Below are 24636 nucleotides of genomic sequence, written 5' to 3' on the forward strand. Positions count from 1 at the left end.
CTCAACTCATCCTATATATCTTCAACCATAACCAAAAAATAATTACAAATCTCTTCTGAATAAAGAAGAACAAACATTTTCACTTTTAACCCTGAGGCAGTATAGTTTGAGAACATTTACATCATCTAAACATTTAGAAAATAATTTTTTTTTAGGCTACTATCCAGAAATAGGAAAATGTGACAGTACCACCTTTACCCACACGGTCTGTCATCGCCACCACAGCTGTTGAAGTCACGGCCCACTGGCTCTTCACAATGGCGTCCAGGCGTCGACGCCAGCACCGGACCCGTCAGGCATTCACACCATGTACCTTTGGCCACAACAATCAGTGGCCTCCGTCAATCAACCTTCGAAGGGGCAGCAGTTGAGCTCCGCACACCTAGTGTCAGAAATATTAATCTATCAAGCATTGCACAGTCAGTCGGTGAACAAGTTTAAGAAAGCTTTATTGCTTGCGGCCGGCCCACAAGGAGACAAAAACATCACACGCCATTGTGCTACAAAGTTTGTCTGGTTCACAAGTCTTCAGGTAAGACCATTTAGTGGTGAGAAGTCTCCTCCCCTGCATATCAGCTGTCAATATGATCGATCCCAGAGACAGAGTGCGCGTGCACGTGGAAACTTACAGAGTTCTCTGACCCTAGGCTTGACCATATGATTCACTCAACACAGATAAAGTTTATTGCACCTCTAGTATGATAGTGGTCAACCTAGGTCAGTTTGTTTACATAAGCCTAGTGTCATCTATAGGTCATGTGGGGAGAGGGTTCTCTACTGACAAAGGAATGCTAGCACCAGTATTTTCAGAATATAACCTTACATTGTACATTTCTTCGACACCTAGACAGACCGCGACGGAAGATTCCGTTCCACGCAGTCACATCCAAAAATTTGCACGTTTCCGTTGTCTCCTTGGAGTCTTCGCAGATTCGATGAGATTGGGTTGGCATGATTGGAAAATGGCACAGTTTGCTCACCCCTTCAATCACGTGGGAGAAGGGATTGTTCCAACATTAGGAGGAAATTGGGATTTGGATTCACTTTACATCCAAACTGTTTGGCATGGGCTTGTGTTTGGAAGGCGGGATAGCGAGTTAACCTTTCAGTAATAAATGTATTCTCAGCCCAAAGATAACCCAGGGAGAACGACTACAACTAAACCCTCCAGTCGTGACATCCTAATGAACCTGTTCACTTGTGAAATACTGTAATGATGCATTTCATGTGAAGTAAATATGGATTGAGCTGACAGAGGAAGCCGTTAGAACAGCACCTAGCGAGCTAATGTTGAGATACTGCAGACCTCTGATTTAAAGTGAAGGTTGAGTGGTGCGTCAACACATTCAAATTGGCCTGGGACATATAGTGAGTTTGATCGATTCAAATGCACTCACAGACACCACGGCACACTTGCACACACACAGACACCAGGGACACTTGCACAAACACAGAGACACCCGATGAAGCCAAACACAAACAAACACATGGACAATAGATGTCAATCAATGTCTCAAATAGTCAATCAACCTTTACACTGTTGCATGTCCTACAGACATTTGTGTCACACATCTGGTCAAACTGGGATCAAATGTGTGCACAAACCATCAATAGCCAAGGGCAAACCCCCTTTTAAGTATGTTTCTCGTTTTATTCCATAATTAGCATTTCAAATCAAAGGATGTCATGATCAAATTCATCATCTCAACCAGGTTATTAATTAAGAAAATGAACTGAACGCAGAATCATAATTGTTATTTACAATTAAAATGAAGGTCACTCTCAATAGATTAGTTTTGCCGGACATGTTCACAGCTCTCTGACATCTGTTTCTCCATTTTTAGAACAATGTCATTCAAGGGTGGTCAAAGGGTACTTATAGAAACATGATAGAACTCCCTCAGTGCCTTTTTAACAAACACTTACGTACTTTGCAATTTCTACGTAACCAAATTAATTTGATTTTCCTGAACTGTGAGCAGCACCAGCTATTCCAACACATACTGTATTTGACATGAACAGACACGAACAAAACATCAACTGAAAATGAAAGCCGAGTTTATCGCGTGGGCTAGAGTGGACTAGCTGGAACAAAAAAACCCTCACCCACCCTGGCCTCTTCACTCTCAGTGGGATAATTGCATTGAGACTCATCATGCAGTTGTGAATCACCACACATTATACTCTTCTTCCTTTCTACAGCCTGTAGTTAGTATCATACATGTCGGAAGACAGCGGCATCCACTTCTGGTAAGGCTCCTTGTTGTCAAACACTGTGCCTGACAGTTCCTGATCTGTGTTCATCCCAGTTCATCATCACCGTCATCTCATTCGACTCAATATCTCTGTGTTAACCTTTGACCCTTCATCTCAGGAAGCTGGTTCTGATGAGCTGTCCCTGAGTGGGTTCCTACTGCTGCTCCGGCAGGAACTGTGTTTGCATGTTGATGGAAATCGATAATGGGTTATATGTAAATATCAAAGCCCTCTAGCTGAGATTGAGTGATTGCAGAAAGAGAAGGAAGAAGTTGATGTGTGTTGACAGAGACAGACAGAGTGACAGAGAAGGAGGGCGCAGGGGGGGGGGGGGGGGGTATGAAAGGATGTGTAATCTAAATGACAAAACAGTAAATCTTTTGCTGAATTCAAGATTGTTCAAGATGATTTAATGATTGAATAATTACTTGAGAAATGGATACCTGAACAACCTTCAGAGATAACAAGCTGTTATGTTCATTTTGAAAATGTTACGCCTGAAAAAAACATGTTGTACATGTTCCAGACAAATTGTATTTATTGTATGTTATTTATGTTCACTTAGAAGACATTAACATGATTGGCGGTGTGGAAGACACGTTATGCTGTAACGTTTAATAACTAATGTGGGGGCGAGAATCAAACTCTGCGTCAGGGTGCTATCTATCTAGGCTACCTGTCAGGGAATTAAGTCTGTTCCCTACTTACATAAGATGTCACTTACATTCAATAGAAATGGTCTCTCTCAGATTTATGTTATGAGGCATATGATGATGATTCAAGGCATTTTGACGTTTTATATTTCGGACTCAAGACAGCCAGCCTTTGGACAGTGGTGCTAGTTATTATTCTTTTAATTTAACATCGACATTTTGCAGTACGTCAGTCTCCTAACTCAAATCTCGATCACAGCTAACCACAACTAACAGTCCAATGTATTTCTTGCTTTCTATGGGGCTAAATCACTTTGACCTGCAGCCATGACTGACAGTGAGCCTATAGAAGGTGTATCCAACCTGGCCCTGTGCCGGTCCTAATCACACGGTCATTATGGCCACCGGCATATCTCACCGCCCACGGTCTTCATTCAGCGTCCAGCCAGCCGTTTGTAATGCAGTGGACCAGGAAATGAGGCCAGTTTACGAAGGTAACGCGAGCCTGGAGGATCCAGTTGAAGAAGCATCACTTAAGACCTGATCAAGCCAGATCCCTTCAAAGATTCCGACTGTGGGGGTCAGTGGGCGGAAGCGACCTGCCATTGTGATTCACATTCCAGAACTCACCGTGGAGACAAAGACATCAGGGACTCCAAAGTCTTTATTAGTGGTCTCCCTGGCTTTCCTGCGTTGCTGATTAATGTGCCTGTAGGGTTGAGGCGCCGGTCCTAACTCATGCTTTAGGCTCTGTGATGATGATGGTTCTAGCTTCAACTGTCTGATGTAGTGTACAGTTCTGTGGGGAGTATTTTTTCAGAGGTAATGTTACAGTTCATGAACATGTTTTTTTTTGTTCAGGTAAAAGGAACAAAATCTTGCTACAGACTCTCCATAGTGAAACCCTAGTCTGCTGGAAAGAAAGGAAGGGTGTCGTTGATAACAAAAGAGAAATTGAGAAGTTGTCATCAATATTTCACCTTCAGTGTGAGACTGCTAAATCAAGTGCATCCTGTCATGACACACATACATAAACCATGGGACCAATTTACTCCGTAGTCCAGAGAGAAAGATGAGTGGGCAGGAATGACTTCAGATCCCAGTGATACACTGTTGTACAGTTGAGATGAATGATAGGTTGAATGGGTGTGACTCTCTGGATCATATGACGCGTACTCTCTTCTCAACTAAACTCTGAACATAAACTCACCGTAGACCAGAAGCAAACTGTGACAAATGTTTAATAAGACTTGGTTACACACTGGTGGTATGTTTGGCCTTCCTGATGAGATCACTGCACTGGGCCACTGTGTTTAAAAGGAAGCGGAGAAAGATCTCCAGGGTGGTCCTTTGCTCAAACTCAGTTTGAATATTCTGTCCACTGTTGTACACCTTGATTTAAATCGAAGCATGCAGTGTCTAGGGATAAATCAATAGCTCATTTTAAGCTTCGTTGCCCTCCACCAAGACTATTCAGAACCAAGTCCAGAGCTTGAACAAGTTGACAAAAGTCGTTTTTCTCGAGTTCAATTGATCAAAATAGCTGAAAGGAAATGGCCAGGCTAGTTTATCACAACTGTAACCACCTTGCAATAAATGCTGAGTCCTGATATATGAAATGCCATCAGTCATGCCATCGATGAACAGTACGATGGATCAATGCCTCTGAGTCTCACAAACACAAATGCTATAGCTATTTCGTTCAGCTATCAAGCGACCATCTGCGTCACTCATTAGAATAACCTCTAAAAATCCTGCTGTTTAGGATGCTGAGTTCAATCAATAAATTAATTGACCACCCCAATGCAAAATGTGATTTCCTTTTTGCAGAATGTGTAAGCTAAATGCTCTGGCACTTAGTGTTGTTTAATTTCTCATTTGTTTAACTGCATGCTCTTATGTTTCTTCCCATTTGCACTTATTAGCAATGTATGCTTCATGTTTTGGCTACCCGCAATGTTTTTGGGGCTATGTCGTTGTTTATGATAATTGACCAATGCACTTTTGTAAAGCTCTCTCTTGGAAGTCGCTTTGGATAAAAGCGTCTGCTAAATGAATAAATGTAAATGTCCTTAGCCAGAAAACGACAGACGCCTACACATACAAAGTTGGGCTTAGGCCTATACAAAACAGCCCTTTCCCAAACTACCCATTTGGTTTTCAGATGAAGTGCTACCTTGCAGTCACAACAGTGTGCAAGAGCATTGTAAGAGGACACTTCCTGGAGGTTCTGTGAGGACCTGAGTGAAGTCATGGCCCGTCACACCCAGTGGCCGTCTTGGTGTCCCTTCTGTTGCCTGATGCTAACCTGTCATCTCTGCTGTTATTTATGTCTGTATGTCTATTATGTCGGATATCCTACCACCTCCACAAGTATGACCATTACACTAATGACCCAGCCTTGATGACTTTGATACACTCGGCAATATTATGTTTCTTATTCTTGCTGTTAATAATAAATGGCTAAAGAAGGTGAGCCCTGTTGGTAGCGACGGCTCTCACTTAGCGTTGGTATCAAGATTGAGACCTAAGCATGCTGATGCACCTCCACAGCTATACAGTAAGTTCATGATATCTTGCGTGTGTGACTTCCTGGCCTGCTTTTGTTTGTAACCTTTGCTAAACAAATGAAAGCCAGGTTGGCTTGTATTAGACAAGTATTATTTGCAAGAAGTGAGTGTGTGTGTGTGTGTGTGTGTGCATGTGGGTCAGTGTGGGTGTGTGTGTGTGTGTGTGTGTGTGTGTGTGTGTGTGCGTGTGTGTGTGCGTGCATGTGTGTGTGTTCATGGGTGTGCATAAGTCTTTTCATTGTATTTTGGTATCTGTAGTCACTATCTCTGTTGGTCTTCCTCACCAAAGAAGGTCAGTCAATCTTTGTTTTGTATTTACTGCATGCTGAGACTGGGTATGTGGCATTGTTATAGTGGCATCTATCATACCAGTCTATCATCCTAATGCATATTTTAGATCAAGAGATAAAATTGCATGTGTATTGTTCTGTATCAATGGAACACTCACTGCTTTACCTATTGGTGGTTTACGTGATTGCATTGAAATCTCCATGCATATTTGTGGACATACTAAATTGTGTTTGTCAACACACCTAAACTGTGGCTTATCCTCACTCAACTTGACTGATGACCATGTGCAGTTAGAGTACAGTATATCCCACTGTTACTAGCTAGGCCCAGCATTTAGCCACACAGTTTTGATATTCCTGTAACATGAAGATGTTTAGTGTGTGTGGATTGGCATCGGCACTGGAAATCCCTCCATACCACAATGCTGCACCATGACTGAGTCAGCAAAACACAAAAGCCAAATCTGCTGACTTTGATGTGCCCAAAACAGGTAGATTATCCTGGCACCTGTGCCAGCTGCTTGCCTGTGCCAAGGTTAATCCGAAATTTAACCCTCATAAAGGTCGGATTAGACCGGCTCCGTTTTACTCTCCAGTCTAATGGGTCTCCAGTTACCCCTAAGGACCTCAAGTGGCCAAACTTGTGTCTCACTGAAACCCATCTTAGATGGAACACCGTCTCTTCTTGTAATGCCACTCTTTGGGAAAGGACTAGATCTCTGTTTATAATTTGACATGTCTGGCTAGATAATCCAGGGTAAAGTGAATCGTAGAGGTTGCTGTATCACAGAAACATAATACTTGAATCTCTACTTCGCAAGGATGTTTTACATACATTTTAGAACCTTTTTTGACCTTCAAAAGAAGCACTTTCATGCCTGTGTGACCTTACAAAGTAACAAATCTCACCAACGCCACAGCTTGTAAACATGATATTCAGTTCTGTGGTTCAGTATTTGCATTTGTGTAAACAGACTGCCCTAAAGCAACATCTTTGAGCACCTAATCACATGTGACAGGTAGCCATTGCTCCGGGTTAGGTAACTCCACGCACACACACACACACACACACTCACGCACACACACACATACCGCAATACAGACATACTCTCACTCACACGCGCGCACACACACACACACTCACACACACACATACCCAATACAGACATACTCTCACTCACACGCGCGCACACACACACACAAACACACATAAACACACACACAAGACTCCCTTGCAGCATGTGTTTGTGTTGGGGTTGACCAGGACAGGTCCTATAAGGTTTCAACCGCAGCTCCTGTATCACAGCGTGTTGTCACATATAGAAGAGCTGATTCATTATTGAGCAGGTCTGCAGGTTACTAGGTCTTATACATTAGAAGAACATGAGCACAATTACCTGCTCTGTGGGACTCCTGTATAGGGTTCTAATTGGTCTGCATAGGCAATGACTATTTCTCTGTAAAATAATGTGCGCAATCAGGGTTAACAAGTCTCACATTGTCGCTATGTTCAATTGACAAAAATATGCAGTATACAAACATAAACTGGATTTTTGGTCATTACAAAGTGATACATGCAAGGTTATTACTTTTTCTTGTTGTAGTGGCTTAATCAGACAGGGTGAAAAGGTTTTGAAATAGGAGCATGTCTGCAACCTTGAAACATTAGAGAAAATTTATGTTGAAGACATACGCGTACAGTAAAGTTTAAGCTTTGGTTACAGTGCTAAGCAGGTTCCTTCCAAATGAGAGATTTACCCAAAGTAGAAAGAATTGTTCGAACATGAATTATGCAAAAGTATGATTCCTCTCTCAAAAGCAAGGGATGGCAGTAAGTAAGAGTGTGCACAGTGCACATCTCCCCAGTTCTGTATCCTCAGTGCTTCTAACCAGCTTTAGTCCGTGAATGGGAGTCTATATAGGGAAAGGCTGATGGCGCAACAGCTGCTAATTCCTTTTAATCCTGACATATCTCCTACTACTTACAGATTGTTTCCAATGGCAGGCATGAGGCAGGCATGAGGCAGAGGGATTGCTGCTGAGATTAGCCAGCGTTAGCTCCTCCTCCACTGTTTACTCTGGCTGCTAACTCTCCTCTCACTCCTTCCATGACTCCCGTTTTCACATAAATGGATTAACCCCTCCGCCAAAATGTCCCCAGGCACATTGAGAAAACAATGTAAGTTATTTTATTTTGTTTGTGTAGTTGTAGTGTTGGTCGATGGGTAGATAGTCTAATGACCAAGACAGAGCTTGGTGAGATGTGTGAAGGCTTGACAGGGTATATCCTTGGGCCTGAATGGTGTGACTCAGTCAACAAATAATCTGACAGAACTTTTCATGCATATCGTTGAGTGGTTCTGAGCCTCTTACAGGTGCAAATGAATACACATACTTCCTCTGCCCCATGTTGCTGGATGCAGAGCTGCCGTACAGAGCAGGAATGCTCACCTCTTCACTCACTTTATCAGAATACTTAATCTCCTGTTCTTATACAGTGACCTAAGTAAAAGGCATTGACATTTATTGCCAAGACGTTTTGCACTCAATATGTTGTGTTTTGAAGCAATAAGTAATTGCTCCATCAATTGGAAAAGTCTAATAGAGTGGTCAAGATATGTTTTTCCACTTTTTACAGTGATTGGAGAGTTCCCCTGCAATTCCACCTCTAGTTAGCAGTCTAATATACATTATGGACTGGGTTATTACTGCTTGGAAGCTTTCTGAAGCTTTACACATCCACGTTAGCCTACCCCATGAAGCTTATCCTGCTCTTGCATGCACTATTGCACAGCAATTTTGTGGATCCCATAAAAATCCCAAATCCCATGTGTATGTAAACTCTTAGTTCCCCTGTGGGTTGGCCCTGCTGTTAAAATTCATTGTTATTATCCTTCCCGCTCCATTAAAAGCCTCTTTTGTCTTTTTGTCATGTATGTATTTAAGTATTTTACGACGCTGACATAAACCTAGGCAGACCTTTTATAGGAATATTACACCAAGAAAAAAGTTGTGTAAGTATTGTCGTCTGACTTCTTGCTCATAGTGCCTTGTTACCGTTCAAAGTACCACATGAGTTATCAGTTGTACCCTGCGACTAAAGAAAAGGAGGACACAACCACCGTCTTGGGATGGTTGAGGGCTGTATACTGTGTTGCAGCCAATTTATTTGATATTACTAAACGTACACAGTGGACCTTCCTGATTGTTGTCAGTGAGGTGATGGGACACTTTTGAACCTGTCATTGTTCAAGTGAAAGAAAGATAACCTTTACAACGTCTTGTTTTTCTTTACACATTCAAAAAATCATCCATCCAGCATCCAAAAGACGCTAACTCATCCAGTGATTATTTTTCAGGTGTACTCATCGAATGAATAATATGTGACATCCAATGAACTTTGAGTCTTAGTCCTGGCACATAAAGTTCTGTAATATAATTTTGGTTTTGGCAGTAAGTAAAATTGCCAGTCTTTGGCAGTTTTTCTGATAACCACATTTTGATTACCGCTGCAGCTTTATTCCATTCCTGCCGTGTTGATTAGAAACCTTTCTGTGAACTCTCCAACCAATTATCTGCATGTGACTTTTATTTTTTTATTAATATATTTTGTGGGGCATTGCTGCCTTTATTATTTTTCAAAGTGTCTGTGTAGAGTGAAAGGAAATGTAAGGGAGAGAGCGAGCAGAAAAGTGCCTGGGCTGGATTCAAGGCTGAGGTGATAAAATATATGGTATGCATATCCAATGAGCCGCCAGGGTGATCTGTTATTACTTCATTCTCTTCACACGTGTGTGTGTGCCGGTGGGAGAACGTCTCAAGAATGTGGACACGCTTCTTAGCGTCTTCTTCATCCTCTTTGTGCCTTCATGTCCGTTTATCAAAGTTCTTTGTAGATTTAATGTGACTTGTGAAAGACATTACTGAGCTTGAGAGAAACTGCTGGATTTTGGCTTTCTGGTGGTTTGTGTTGCAAAAGTCTGCATTGGTGTTTCTCAAACTAGGTGTTTTGCTTATTACTCATGAATTGTCATTCAAATAAACCACCAACACAACATCAAATTCTTGGCTGATGTACACAGTTTGTACTTGAACAGAATACCCAGTACACACTGCAAGTATCCTGGGGGGAAAAGGTGTGCAGAGGAGGGTGACATAACATCTGCAACGTTACTGTACTGTTTATTCAGAACTATCGCAAATACTTCCTGTCATCCAGTCTGTCTGCTCCTCCTCCTCAGGAGATCTCTGATGAAGATGTTTCCACAATCAGGGAAATCCATCGTCTTCGACAACTTCCCAGACCCGTCCGACACCTGGGAGATCATCGAGACTATCGGGAAAGGGACTTATGGGAAAGTCTACAAGGTGCTGAACAAGATCGATGGGAGCAAAGCGGCTGTCAAGATCCTAGACCCCATCCATGTAAGACGTGTGGCATTTTGGTAGTCAGTGCATGTCAGTCTTATCAGTTTGTGAGTGACATCCTTTTCCCTGTGAGGGTTTATAAATCCTCTGCAACTCAAAAACTTGCCATACTTCCACCTGAAGAACTACCATCTTAATCAGATACGTTTAGGCCACACACACTTTGTCTCTCTGTCTTAGATTGTCTATCCAGTTTCAGTGCAAGTCCTTCCAAATCCTTTTATTTCTGTGTTCCTTTCTCTGCATCCCTCTTTCTGCATCCCTTTCATTGCATCTCCCTGTTCATCCATCCCTCTGTAGCCTCTCTCAATGAATGCCACAAGGTCATTGTAATCATATCAAATTAGGTCTTATTACCCAGCAATCTTTAGCATTCAACCATTGTCTGCTGTTTCTCAGGGCCCATTTAACATCTGAAATGATCTAAAAGACTAACAATGTTGCAGGCTCTCCATTTTTTAAGTATCCGTCCATTCACAAAGCATATGCCATGACTTAAGATTAAAGAAACATGTGTTGACGGACCATCATGGTACATTCAATATCATGTCTGTGTTTTTTTTAAGGTAAAATGAATTGCACCAATCACCTAGACTGTTTTAATTTGGATACATTTTCATCCATTAAATTGGAACCTCATCATAATCATCGTCTCATTAGACATGAAAGAGCTTGTTCCTTTTTCTCATCATTAAGGCATAATCATCTATGGGCTGTCTGAGAGGAAAATTGTTTTAATCAATCGGTTGATCGGCTTCTGCAGGAGGAACCAGTAATTCTGTTGAAACTTCAGTCGGGTGATTCACCAGGCATAGATCTGTAGTGGGATTCTGCATTTCAAACCAGCCCGTTTATCTCTTTCAAACAGTTAGGCTTCAGTATTTGAGGAAGCTTTCTCTTCAGCCCGGAATATTGTTTTGTCTGTGTCATTCTGAGTGCCATCTAAACAGCTGACCTGTAAACTACAGTTGATCAAGGACAGAGGACATGTTTTGGTGCGATGATGTTTACCTTCAAATGATCCTATGCACTACTTCTAAGAATACGACATTACCACTGTTGCCAATATCTGGCTTCAAAAAGTATCTCCGCAGTAACACTTAACAGCAATCCCCTTGTTTTGCAGGATATAGATGAGGAGATTGAAGCAGAGTACAACATCCTCAAGGCCCTCTCAGACCATGCTAATGTGGTCAAGTTCTTTGGGATGTACTACATGAAGGACGTGAAAAATGGCGACCAGTTGTGGCTAGTACTGGAGGTAGGCATTTGACACACAATGACACATTACCTGAACAACACAGTCGAGTTTTATATTTCATTTTTTTCGTCTTTTTCTCTATTTCCAATTGCTGTGAATGCACCCTTAGGATTGCTGCTCAATTTACGTTGTATTCTGTGCAATGCCAATAAAGGACTTCTATATCACATCTTAGACACATTCATCAAACCTCTATCCGTTAGCGCGATTGGTCGTTCTGGCCAACCTCATCACCAAGACAGTCCCTGAGCCCCATGCGTCTCACCCTGATTGGGTCTGACCATGTACATTGGAATCCATTTAGCTCACAGCCAAGCAACATACATATGGAGTCTGACTGAACAGGCGGAAGACGTTACACAACGGCCTGAGACCCAACAGGGGGTCTGGACCCCTGGTCGGGTTCGTAGGAGGCTACTTAGCCTCAGGTCGGAGCCTCAGGTCTAGTATCGCTGGCTCTACCTGCACCGTGCTGAGTGAAGCACTATGGGGATTACGTTTTCTGGCACGTCTGTGATTTCGTTCAGAGCTGCTCTTGTGTGGAGGAGCGTGGAGACTATTCTAAGACCTGGGCTGAAAGACGCTGGGGTTTTAGAACATGCCTCTTTTTGTTTGGATCCTGGTGTTTGCTGGGATGTTGGCATCATCGACTCCAGTGTCTGAAAAAGCATTGTGTTACTGTCCATGATTTTAGTCGCACTCTTGGTCGACTCGAGAGCCAATATCATTGATATGACTGAAGTAGTGCACCTTATGTAGGGCAAGAAAATAATCAGGTGTTAGCGTTCCTGGTAAAGGAAAATAAAGATTCTATGGTGATGCAATGGCTGGAACCAGGTCATATTTCAAAGCGCAGCTCAAGGGGACCTTGGTTTTGTTTCCCTACATTTGAGAGGACGACGTGGCCCTCCCACCCCATCATATTTCATTTCCTCTTAAAGCCCTTTGAAATGTCAGCCTCCAGACAAAAGGTGTAATAGAGGTCAACCCGCTCCGTCAAAAGGTGTTTGTCGGGGTCTGGTGGGGCACAGAGAGTTCCTTTCTTTGTGCATCCTGACCTTTGACCCTCTGGTTTGTGCTCTGGTTGGAGAAGACGGAGAGGCTGGTCCAGATATTTAAGTGACTGGTGATTGGTCCAGATACCGAAGTGACTGGTGATTGGTCCAGGCAGGAAAAGGAAACCACACGAGACCAAGAGTCACACCTGGAGTCTGTCCAGTCCTCAGACAGCAGCAGTGTTGGGTGTGTAGATATGTGTGTGTTTGTGTGGAAGTGTCTGTCCGCGTATGAGTGAACGTGTGTGTGTGTGCGAGTGGGTCTACCTCTGCGTTTCTGTACGTGTTCTGGTGTGTGTACGCTGTGAGTCACATCCACTTCATGCAGGCAGTCACCTCTACAGTAAAGTGCCCTGGGGAAGAAGCTCTCTCAGCTTGCGTCCCAAGTGCTGATGCCATCTATGCTATTATGTTCTGTGTTCTGTTTCCATTACTTTAGCCTGTGTTACAAGCTGAAATGTAAGGTCAGGTAGCAGAGGAACGCAGCTAACATATTTCTGTAATCCAAGCACATGGAACACAGCAACAACATTAGCATCCCCACTCCATTCCATTCCACCCCACCACACCCCCTCGTGTCCACAAGCCCGGAGGATAGCTTTTCACATCGCCAGCTTGTGTTTCTGTCTGCTTTCTTTAACGTCCTTCTCAGTGACCTTTGTAAGGGTTGTATTATTACCTGACTTTGTTCATTTCACTGGCCTATACCATTAACAGAATGATAATTCAAGAAACCTTTACAGACAGTGTGAACGACAAGCATGCTAACCAAGGGCTTTAATGTAATTCAACTTTGAGGAGCAGCACTGTACCAATTCTGACTTTTGTTTAAAGTCAGACTCCCTGAAGTATTCTGATATAATGCAATTACAAGTCTCAGAAGCAGGGCCAGTGTTTGGGCGTTCTCAGCCAGCTTTGCTGGTTTGTTTACCTCCTATTTCACCAGAGTTTTGCATATCTGTGTGCAAACTCTCTTGATTCAAATTCTCTCAGGCAGCAGTCCAAATCTGAGGGCTTATCCTCAGGCTGAAATCACGGCCTTCCAGACATGCTGCTGGGTGCCTTTTTTTGTGACCATGTGTATTGCCGACCAACATCAGTAATAAGTGCATGTGTGCGTGCATATGTGTGTGTAGGTGGTGTAAAGAGGTAGGGTGGGTTCGGAAGCAGAGGTAGGGTGGGGTGGTCGGTTGGGATGGAGTCACCATGGTTACTGTCCATCAGTCTAAAGAGTGATTTTCCATGTCGCCGTGCTGATCAGAGGAGCCCCTCTCTGCAGTGTGCGCGGCTCGCCCTCATTATGACGAGGATCCGCACAAATTGCATCCTCCACTTTGTGCTCACGGCCCCCATCTCTGTGCTGTGCTTCTTCCTGTTAGCGGATGTGGGCTGAGATGAGTGAGCTTTCATCTATTGGTCCCCAATCTGGGCCCATTGAAGTCCAGGGACCTCAAGCTTGTATTAAAACTTCAAAGATGGCATGGATGTGGCCAATGTGATACTCTAATTAAGACTTGTGTCAATTACGGACCTGGGTTTGTGATTTGTTGGTTCATGTGAACTTGGCGACAAGTGGCACTGTATCTAGAATGGCTTCCCGTCTTTTTAAAAACAACTTCGGTACCATTTTTATGCATTATGCAATATGCATCTCCAATATGCAAACCAGCCTTTTAACATGAAAACATTTGTATACAATATAAATATTTTTTTTTATTAAACTAATGGCTTTTTCAGCAGCTTATTAGTCACAAATTGATATTGCTGCTGATGCTGATTACATGTTGCACTTTATTTGTTTATTGTGATCAATAGGCCACCAGTAGAAAACTATGTAATAAGGTCTAAATTGCATATCGGTCATCTTCTGTATCTCCTTTATGTCATTTTTGGCTACAGTCAACATCCCTATATTCTGCATGACTCCTGGTACATCTGCTTATTCCTTTGCATTATAATTCTATATTATTACTTTTTCAACCATTTCAACCTGTTTCTTACTATTATTACAAATCTGTCCTTCCACCGGTGAAGTGTCTTGAATGACCATCAGAATACGTTAAAATAGCCCAGGCTGTTTTTGTCTGTGTCTCAGTGCAAATTGTGGCTCGGAGCTGACTTGACCAACAAGTATGCATCTGTATTTTGTAACATGACGTGGTTAGAAAGGCTTGTACCAATATGTGCAGACCTAATGCCAGCTTCCTGCCTTGTGTAATTAATTAGCTGTTGAGAGAACATAACCCAATCACAACCCAGTCACACTATAAAGTCTAGGAATTACTTTAGAGACTCTTAATGTAGATAAATAGTTAGAATCCTGTAGCTATATTTGTTTCAATTATCCACCATAAGACAGTTATTTAGACAGGAATCACTATGATAGGCCAAGTTAATCGTCCAGTCACTGAAACGAACTAGAGTAGATGAATTAGCTGGACACTTAAATACCTGATGGTGGCATTTAATCAGCGATGGCGGTGGTCCTATTTCCTTGAACTGACCCAGTAAACACATCTGATGGTGGTGCATGGAAGAGGAATCAAAAATATTATTTTAGCTTCATTTTTTTTACTATGGTTGTTGTCCAGTTTTGTGTAATTTGGCAATCCAAACATCACTTACCAGCTATCATCTTTTTGAAAGCCTCTAAAGCAACTATCCTTCCCCTGACCAGCTCCAGTACTCCAGTCCAGTCCAGTCGCTCTGGATAAGAGCGTCTGCTAAAGGACTAAATGTACACCTCAAAGGCAAACCATCATCAATTGACAATGAGGTTTAATATGACATTGTTTTTAAAGGCCTTTCATTAACCGCTGTCAGAAAGTAGACACCTCATTATTCCAGAGTGAACAATAAGGTCACATTAAACAAAGGGGGAGTTTATCCTGGATTGGTCCTAGAATACATGAGTGCACACACACACACACACACACGCACAAACAAGCACACAAACACACTTTTGGAGGTAGGCTAACTTTGAGTTTGAGGGACTAAGTCTATGGAGATTTGATGAAACACTGCACCTGTGTGACATAAGGGCGGTCTTATAAGCTATTCTGTTGATAACCCCTCCCCAACCGATATCTATTTTAAAGCTGGGTATGAGTGAGTGGGCATCCCCATTCAACTCTTCTTTATATTTGTTTGATCTATTTCTTCCACGGGTCTTTGATCTGTTCCAATAATTTACATGACTAAACAAGCACCTGATCTGCTGTAATAAATATCCTGCTCTGTTCTTGGTTTTTGGTTCCCAACAACCAATTATATCTCAGAAGACTTTTTATTGGAATATAAGGACTCTATGTTCTTTTTGAAGACATCCTATACCATTGTATAGGCTGGTTGAAGCTCATTGAAAGGTACAATAGGTACGTTTTTTCAGTAAAAAATAAGTTCTGTCCCCTATAAACATGTTGTGTAAGCTAATGAGGCCCTCTGAGAATTGTTTAGCAACACAGACAGACAGCTCAGTTCCAGTGGAATGTCAATTGCAAACTTTGAAACGGCCCGCTACTTTCCAGCCAATAATTTCCAGCAATCCTGTTTCAGCCAATCGCCTTATGCAAAGAGAGTTTTCCTCCTTGGCTTATTTTGTGAAACCACTGTAGAGGAAAGCGCTGAAGTTCAGACAAGATTCGGGAAGAACCGTTTCTCGTATCATAATTTATTTAATTATATATCCTATTGTAGGCAGAAATGTCTGATTGCAGCCATAATATCTCTAGACCTAAATTGATGCGTCATGCTAAGCATTGTGGTCGTTGGGACTCTTTCCGATGGGGGCTTTTAAACTAAGATGCTGAATCATTCAGGCATTGGCTAGATTTACTAGTCGCACCCACTTTGTATTCTCAAATGTATATAACACCCTTAACTAAACTACTGCTATCACCATGTATTAGCATTTCAATTTATCCCTTCTCTTTTGATAGTGGGGTATAAATAGCTGACTAAGACTTTTAAAGCCAGTCAGTCTGGAAGAAGAAGCTAGTCGGTGATGGCAGTTGCATTACCCCCGAGTCTCATCTACATCCACGTGAGGAATTATGTTGATGCCGTCTGAGGCTGACAGTAATGATTTACATTTAGTCATTTCTCAGACGCTCTTATCCAGAGCGACTTACAGTAAGTACAGGGACATTCCCCCGAGGCAAGCAGGGTGAAGTGCCTTGCCCAAGGACACAACGTCAGTTGGCATGACCGGGAATCGAACTGGCAACCTTCGGATTACTAGCCCGATTCCCTCACCGCTCAGCCACTGCTCAGCCACCTGACTCCCCAATTATGTGCCCACACTGTCGAGACTAATGAGAGGTAATGGGCGTGATTTAAAAACCTTTTGCCCATCCCTGACATTGGACTATGGGGAATTTCACCTGTAGGTCATGTCTTGCCTAGTGAAATCAATGAAATATAAACTCACGTTGGCATGTTGTCCTGTCTATCAGATGTAATCAATTCTTCCTCAGGACCAATTGTGGCTAGCTTTGGCAAGGACAAGTGTGAAATGTAACACGTGTCCAGTCTGCAGGGACTGTGACTGCTTATCTACACTTCCGAAATCATAAATGCGTGCGTTAAACATGACGACGTGGGCCAAACACTGCGGCTTACCGTTTAGCCAGTCTAGTGCCAGCCGGGGCAACACAGCTTCACCCATTAATATGACTGTGCCTCCTCGCCCTGTGTAATTTAATGATGACAGGTGATCCCGGTAGTGATGTGGCTGATGTCAGGCTGGGCTCAGTCTCTGTCTGCGAGCGCTCTCCGATACGCTCTGCTCATCCGCAGTTTGTCTGTCAGTCTAATGGGAGGTCGAGGCAGGGTCTTCGAGGCAGTGATGAAGCCCTACCTTGACAGCAAAGATACATTTTGGATAGACGGACAGTTTTGTAGATGAAATGCTGAAATTCTCTGTCAAGGTCAAACCAGGGAAAGTTTGAGGTCTTTCCATCCCTCGCATAATTTAGAATAACCCAGTTAACCACAGTTATCTTCCTGCTATTTCTGCTATTTTCTCATCTTTCTTTTTCAATAGAGTAGCCTGATGAACTGTGGGTAGAACGAACAATTGACATGCCCCTGTGGTTAGCTCAATTATATGTAGACGCCAATACAACCAAGGTGATATCATATCCTATAAGGACAGATGCTGTGGGCAGTATTGTACCGAGAAAACAAAAATATCCCTTGTTGCTGGAACGTTCCCCGTAGGCCTATGTTGTCATGTTTCTAGGCTACTGTTTTGATTCAAGCATCTGGATAATGCAAAAAACATTGTATGCTTTGTAATCTTTTGGAATTTGCATGCTGTTTGGGAACCCCTGTGCGACATAAATAGGCTACGTTAGTTGTGAGACCACCTATGGAATCGTGAAAGATTTCTAGCCAGGCAATCAAAGGAGTGTTTTTCAGATTTTCCACAACAACATGGTATACCTAATTATGCTTTTAGTTCACAAGTGTGAAAGATCTCTGTGATTATGGATGTGTGTGGAGTGCAAGTGTTGTCTGTATAATTAGACAAATGGAAATGTCCTGTCTCGAAACACAAAATGCTTTCAAGTATGCTATTCCTTATGAAAATGTGTTTTGCAAATGCAAAACATGGACAGTGCAAGTTCCATTTAAAGGACCGTTTTAACAAAAGAATCGTTTGGTTGATTAATGCTGAATATTAAACACCAAAATCTGTTCTGCCTGAAAAACGTTTTCCCATAGCCCACTGTTTGACACACCACATCATGCTGTTTATCTTTTATCGTGGGTCATGCCAAAACAGCCCAAAATGAAAGGGTATTGTTGTTGCCTAGGCAACACCTGGGGCAATTTTCTGCAATTTTCTGGGAGGGATTGCCATTGACAAGAGAGCTAAGTCAAACCTGATGATGCACACTACTATACACACAAAATCCATCATTTAGACTCTGCATGCTCGTAGATACAGTACTTTATACATGTACACGTACAACAACAATACACGTCAAATCTGTCATTGTACTGATGAATGCAGCATTCGGTTAGCTTTGAAGATGCTCCGCAAGGCCACTCAATACATTTGGCCAAAGCTCAGGCATGTATTACAGTAGAGCCTTAAGAGCTTGCACTAGACCTCAGTAGATTTACCAAGTACTGTAGGAGGATGTGCTTGATTTGAGGGCCATGATTCACACATCTTTAATGAATATTCCGTTAAGTCACCACAAAGTAGATTAAACCCCCTCACAAAAAAATCTGCATTTTATTTTATAGGGCACGATTCCCACCTCCCCTTAAGCTGCTTTAGAAAGATAAGCTGCAGAAGATTGAAGAGTACATTATCGAATACCCCAAACACATGCCGGAAGATTCCCTCTGAAATCTTCAGCTCTGATACCAGGCTTTTATCAAATGTTACACAATATGAAATTATTCACGTCTAGATTCTCTAAAGATTGATGAAGCTCATTGTCTCGGTTTTCGGAACCGAAAAGCTGACTCATGCTCAGGGTTTATGTAAGCTGAGGAAAAGTCATGTTCTTTTCTCTGTGGTTCTGCTGCAGCTCTGCAATGGAGGCTCGGTAACAGATCTGGCCAAAGGAATGCTGAAGAGAGGGGACAGGATGGACGAGCCTGTTATTGCCTACATCCTACACGAGGCCCTTATGGTAAGAGTGGTCTCTGAGGTAGAGATACTGTCATGAGAAGATATCATGTGTAGACATTACAGTGTGTATGTAATGTGAGCGTTTGTATGATTCGTATGTCCTACGGCTCCACTGTGACGGTGTAATAAGAAAGAAACAACCAGAGACAAGGCTCGAAATAAAGAAAATGCTGTATTTTATGTGCGTTCTTCCTTCAACACATCATAACTTTGGAGAGACCTTCCCTGTACTCTGTCCTTCTTCCCCCCTCTTGTAGCCTCAGCCAGCACCTTCAGGGTACAAACACAGTCGTTAGCATGATTCGCCCCACCTGGTCACTCTGGCGACGCTTGTCCTCCGCCTCACCCCCCGTAGAGGGCGTAGCAGGCCTATGTCCTCTTATAGTATATATTGTATATATACTGCATATGTATATACATATGTTGGTGTCTACCCCTGCAGGGACTACAACACCTGCATATCAACAAGACCATCCACCGTGATGTCAAAGGCAACAACATCCTGCTCACCACACAAGGAGGAATAAAACTGGTGGACTTTGGTATGTTCTGTGTGTGTGTGTGCGTGTGTGCGTGCGTGTGAGAGAGAGAAAGAGAGAGTGAGAGCTGCGACGAGCGATTGCGTACATGCTGTGATACCATGTAAATGCGTGGCTCCCGTTTGTTTACCTACAGTGGTTTGCCACTTAAATTATGTGCCCCTTAGTTTCTTTAGAGAGGGGAAGATGTTTACATATTCTGCGAAGGCGAGAAGCCTTAATACATTTCCATTTGGTACTGGGGAGGTGGACATTGTTGTTGTTCTCACGAGTTAGCTCTGATTTGCTTTGGGCTTTTCTTAACCAAATGAGGCTTTCTGCACACCAGCGGTAGATATGAAAGGCCTGAGATGAGGAGAGTGATTCACACCTTTTCGCTGGAGTGACTCAGAGAGTTCCTTAAGGGCGTCCAAACCAGGCTGCCTCTTTTCATTACTGTAGAAAACTCCACTCAACACATGAGCTTCTTTCTTTTTTTGGACCAGCTTCCATCGAGGCTGTTAAGTGGCGCCTTCTCTTAAGAGCTTTCACCTACGTTTGTGAGCACAATGCTCCGTCCCTCTCGTTGGAAAGTAAGGTCTACCGTGAAACGTCGTCCGAGCCCATAGACATGACTCGAAAGCCAAACTCCTGCTCTATCTCGGTCTTTTGTGGCGCCCGTGTTTAATATATCCATTAAGACAGCGTTTATGTCAGAGTAGGCTCCACTTAGTTATTGTGAGTCCTCCTCTCTTCAGATTCACTGCTCTGGCTCCTGTCCTGGCCCAACATGCCCCCCCCTCGTGGCCCCTCTTTGCTATCCCTCACCCCCTCCCCCAAAAAAAGATGACGTGGAGTTTCATGGCCTGGGTGAGAGGTTTGCAGACTACCGGCATCAGCAGGCCTGGAGACAGCAGAGACTAACTGAGAGGGACAGAAGAAGAAAACTGTGGAACTACAAAAGTGAGTCACAACGAGGGAGGCAGAAAACAAACGGGGAGAGGGAGATACGGCGGGGGGACACGAGAGAGCGAGGGACACGCAATGAGGGGAAAGAGAAGGAAAAGGGGGGGATGGAGCGACAGAAGAGGGGAGCTTGAAGAGACAGAGAATATGAGGGCGGAGGGGCACGCGTCTATGGATACAGACGTTCTCTGCAATCATACATGGGGTGGGGGGGAATGTGTGTGTGTGTGGGGGGGGGGCACACTACAGGAAGCAGCTGAAAAAAATAAAACCCCATAGTGACTCATCGCCATCACCAGGAGAGCGGAGAGACAACCCTAAAAGGAGGAGACGAGAGGGAGAGAAATGGAGGCCGGCTTTTCAGACTCCTCATGAATATTCTAATTGACAGTGTTATCTCTCTGATGATTATTAAGTGGGGCCCGCGGGCCTGCCTCTGGGTAATGTAGTGGAAAGAGAATGGCCAGGGGACGTTTAATACGAGGCGTCTTTGTGCATTCGTGAACTCTTCACATATGGTTATATGGATACAAACTGGGTTTATTTATAACGGTGGGTGTGTCTGTTTGTGGGCGCCTGTTTGTGTGTGAGTCTGTGTACGCATGCGTGGGTGCGCGTCAGCCTTGTGTGAGTACCCCCCCCCCCCCGCCCTGCACATTACCCTAATCCCTTTTGATGTTTGCCACCGTAGCATTGAGAATCTGCTGTTGCCTCTCCCTGGCCCCTCCGCTCAGCTCTTCAACCTCTTCAACCAGGAGGGCCTCACCAACACCCCCCCCCCCCCCCGACACACAATGCAAGCACGTCCTCCGACGCCCACGTCTGAGAGGACGAACACATCACACAGGAGCCAGGCCAGGTTGTCCGAGTGCTGAGCTGAGAAGGACGAACGACCAGTACATGTTTAAGACACACACACATACGCACACACACAGACACACACCGCACACACCAACACAATGGAGTCGTGGGAGCTCGTGTTGAGGCTTCTGTGTACCTCCAGTGTTGCTGTTTGCTGGAGCTCGTCAGGACATCCAGACCCTCGCTGCTACGCCGCTGTGACGCCCACGACGGGTTAACACTGATTGGTCCAGACAGGAGTCACGGCTGTGGGTCGGCCTGCAGTTGCTTGTCCAGCTCTTTTTCACGTTGGAATATAGGCCACACAAACACACACACTGACAGACATACACACACACACACACACACACACACACACACACACACACACACACAGGGTCTGATGTATGTGTGTGTTGGTAAAGGGAACAAACACAGTGGCCATTGCTAATGCACTAATGCAGTGCAAATACATTTCCATTCAAATGCACTTGGGTGAGCTTTCACTTCAATTCAGCACAATACATCAGACTCCTATTAGTCGTCTATAGTTTTTATCAAATGAGCCTCGATAAAAATACACCACACTGTGTTGAATGCCTTCCTAGACGAAGTCTAAACATAATCTTTTTCCTCTACCAAAGCTTGTTCAACATGGATGCTCAGCTAAATTGCCTGGGGTTTACATAAGTATTTGTAATTCAAAGCAATCCTGAAGGTTGAAGGCTATAACAAATCAACTGAGTGTGTGTGCATTTGTGTGTGTGCACAGTATGCATGTGCGAGTGGGAGCGCGTGTAGGCGAATGCCTGTGTGCGTGCGTGCGTGTCTTTCCCCTATAGTGCTATCAGTGGGTTCACCTCCCAGCTGGAAGGCGGATGACGCCATCAATCTCATGACGAACCCCCCTCTCCATCAGCCAGGCTCCTCCTCTATCTCCCCAAACAGAGCTACGTCTCTGGACTTCAGGGGGGCAGCTGCTAGCTGAGGCTAACTGGGCAGGGGGTACTCTCTGTTTGCTCACAGGTGTCTCCGCCCAGCTGACCAACACTCGTCTCCGTAGAAACACATCGGTGGGAACTCCGTTCTGGATGGCGCCCGAGGTAATGTATAGGACCGGACGTCTCGGAACCGTTAGCGGGTACAGCTCGGTGGTTAGAGCGTTTGACTGTAGATGAAGTGGTCCCAGGTTCAAATATCCCCCCTCATTCTCTCTTTTGGATTAAAAGCACCTGTTAAATGATTTAGGTTACATTACACCACAGCATCACAATCACCAACCTATTGCTGGCTCTGTGTGTGTGGGTAGTCTAGTGTTGTGTGGTTCCAGGTTTTCCATGACATTTGCATACAGGGCATATTAAAATGAACTGGATCTGAAGGTGCACCTCAAGGTGCATCAGGATATTTTAATCTGATTTGAGTAGAAGAAAACACAACAACACAAGAACATTAGAGTTGGAAGAACAACCAGCTGGAGTCTGAAGAAGAAAGGTTTTGCTGAGGCAACCTCAACACGTTGGTGAAAGGTCGCCTTTTAATGATAGTTTGTGGAGGGGAGATTGACACTCAGATGAAATAGATCAAAGGGTAAGGAAAGTTCTATTTCCTTTTGTTGAAGGTAGAGCTCGTAACGCTTTTGTCGTTTTTGTATGTTTTCTTTGGTTGCGTGAAGTGTTTTTGCTTATAGTTTTAGATTCTGTCTTCTGTCTGAAGAATTTCAATTGGTGAAGGAACCTCCTGTGTTTTGGCATGATGTGAATGTGCTGTGCTTTTACATGTATCTTTGGATTGACCCAATTTTTGGGGGTGTCTATCACAGGCAGGCAATATTGATAGAGGTGTCAGGTAGAGGTTTACAGTTCCCTTTATGTTGATGGGCGTTGTTGAAGAGGGATTCATTTTGTTGACGTGATACCATGATGGCTTGAGGATATTGATGATGGAAACTGTAGTTGGGGAGGGTGTTTGTGTGTGTTTTCAGCTTTTGGTGATCCTGATACAATGAAATGTTGGTACATTACCATGTGTGTCACACGTTGCCTGCAGCGGAAGATGATGGAAACTCTGATGGTGTCAGCAATGTGTGTGTGTATGTGTGTATATCTGTATGTGTGTGTGTGTGTGTGTGTGTGTGTGTGCTTGTGTGACCTTGTTGCAGGTGATCGCCTGTGAGCAGCAGCTAGACTCCACTTACGACGCCCGCTGTGATGTTTGGTCTCTGGGGATCACAGCCATAGAGCTTGGCGATGGAGATCCGCCCCTTTCTGACCTCCATCCAATGAGAGCTCTCTTCAAAATCCCCAGGTAAGGCCAGGATTATAGAGTACTGGATCCAATTGGGAACTTAATTGAGGTTGTTGGAGCTGGCTCAATATTATACCCCATACCCAACTCTAGATAAGGTAAATGTCGACTGACAACAAAAAACCCTCTTCTTGTAGGTCTAGATACATCTTTACAGGAAGAAATGTAACAACAGATATTTTTGGGGCTTCCTAATCATTGCTCGCTCAATAATTTCTTGTTTTCTATCTCAAACACCGATGAAAACAGCCCCTTTTATAGTACTGGATTAATTTGAAACACAGATGTAGGGGGTTAAATATTGTCCAAACAACCAAAACAAATTCCCCTATGGTTTAAAGGAAGATGGGAAACTGAACAGTGTATTAGCATGAACCAAATAATGCCAATACAAATAGAATTCCAGGTATTTGACCTTATGGGTTAAATCAGAGCAAGAATGGTCAAAGTACGGTTAAATGAAATACGCATTTAGGCAAGGCAAGGCAAACATGTTACAATATGAAAGCTTTAAATCTTACCTACTCTACCATGATCATTGTAAATCAGAGAGAAAGAAAGAGGTGAGCAAGGAGTCGGACAGTAGGACAAGCCAGAACTGAGGAGAAGTCTCAGGAGATGAAGAATCCACAGAACAATGCATTACAATTCCCTTTATACACAATACCAACCAATCAGACCAAATCTTGAATGGGGTGTGAGGGCCATCAAGTTGAGACCGTCCAGAAACTCCAGACTTTAGCATATGAGTGGTGGGGGCAGGTTTGACACCCAGCCTTACACAGACAACAATATTTTTGTTTAGGGGCGTTTTTGATTCCTGGAATGGATTGTCAAAGT

At 43.5% G+C, this 24636-nt stretch overlaps 1 protein-coding gene across 1 annotated transcript; it reads left to right on the forward strand.

Moving 5' to 3' along the window:
- Positions 1–10026: 10026 nt before the first annotated feature.
- Positions 10027–23800, forward strand: LOC136957443 (myosin-IIIa-like). Its single transcript, XM_067251378.1, has 6 exons — positions 10027–10194; positions 11324–11458; positions 19062–19166; positions 19608–19707; positions 22516–22592; positions 23651–23800. The coding sequence occupies exons 1-6, from the start codon at positions 10027–10029 to the stop codon at positions 23798–23800; spliced, it is 735 nt and encodes a 244-aa protein (XP_067107479.1).
- Positions 23801–24636: the final 836 nt, after the last annotated feature.

The sequence above is a fragment of the Osmerus mordax genome, chromosome 15, assembly GCF_038355195.1.
Source record: "Osmerus mordax isolate fOsmMor3 chromosome 15, fOsmMor3.pri, whole genome shotgun sequence".
Classification (NCBI taxonomy): domain Eukaryota; kingdom Metazoa; phylum Chordata; class Actinopteri; order Osmeriformes; family Osmeridae; genus Osmerus; species Osmerus mordax.

Excerpts from the sequence above, each read along its gene's own strand:
- LOC136957443 (XM_067251378.1), top strand. The coding sequence starts at position 10,027 with ATGTTTCCACAATCAGGGAAATCCATCGTCTTCGACAACTTCCCAGAC. Across the intron at positions 10,195-11,323 it reads AGATCCTAGACCCCATCCAT|GATATAGATGAGGAGATTGA; the intron begins GTAAGACGTGTG and ends CTTGTTTTGCAG. Across the intron at positions 11,459-19,061 it reads AGTTGTGGCTAGTACTGGAG|CTCTGCAATGGAGGCTCGGT; the intron begins GTAGGCATTTGA and ends GTTCTGCTGCAG.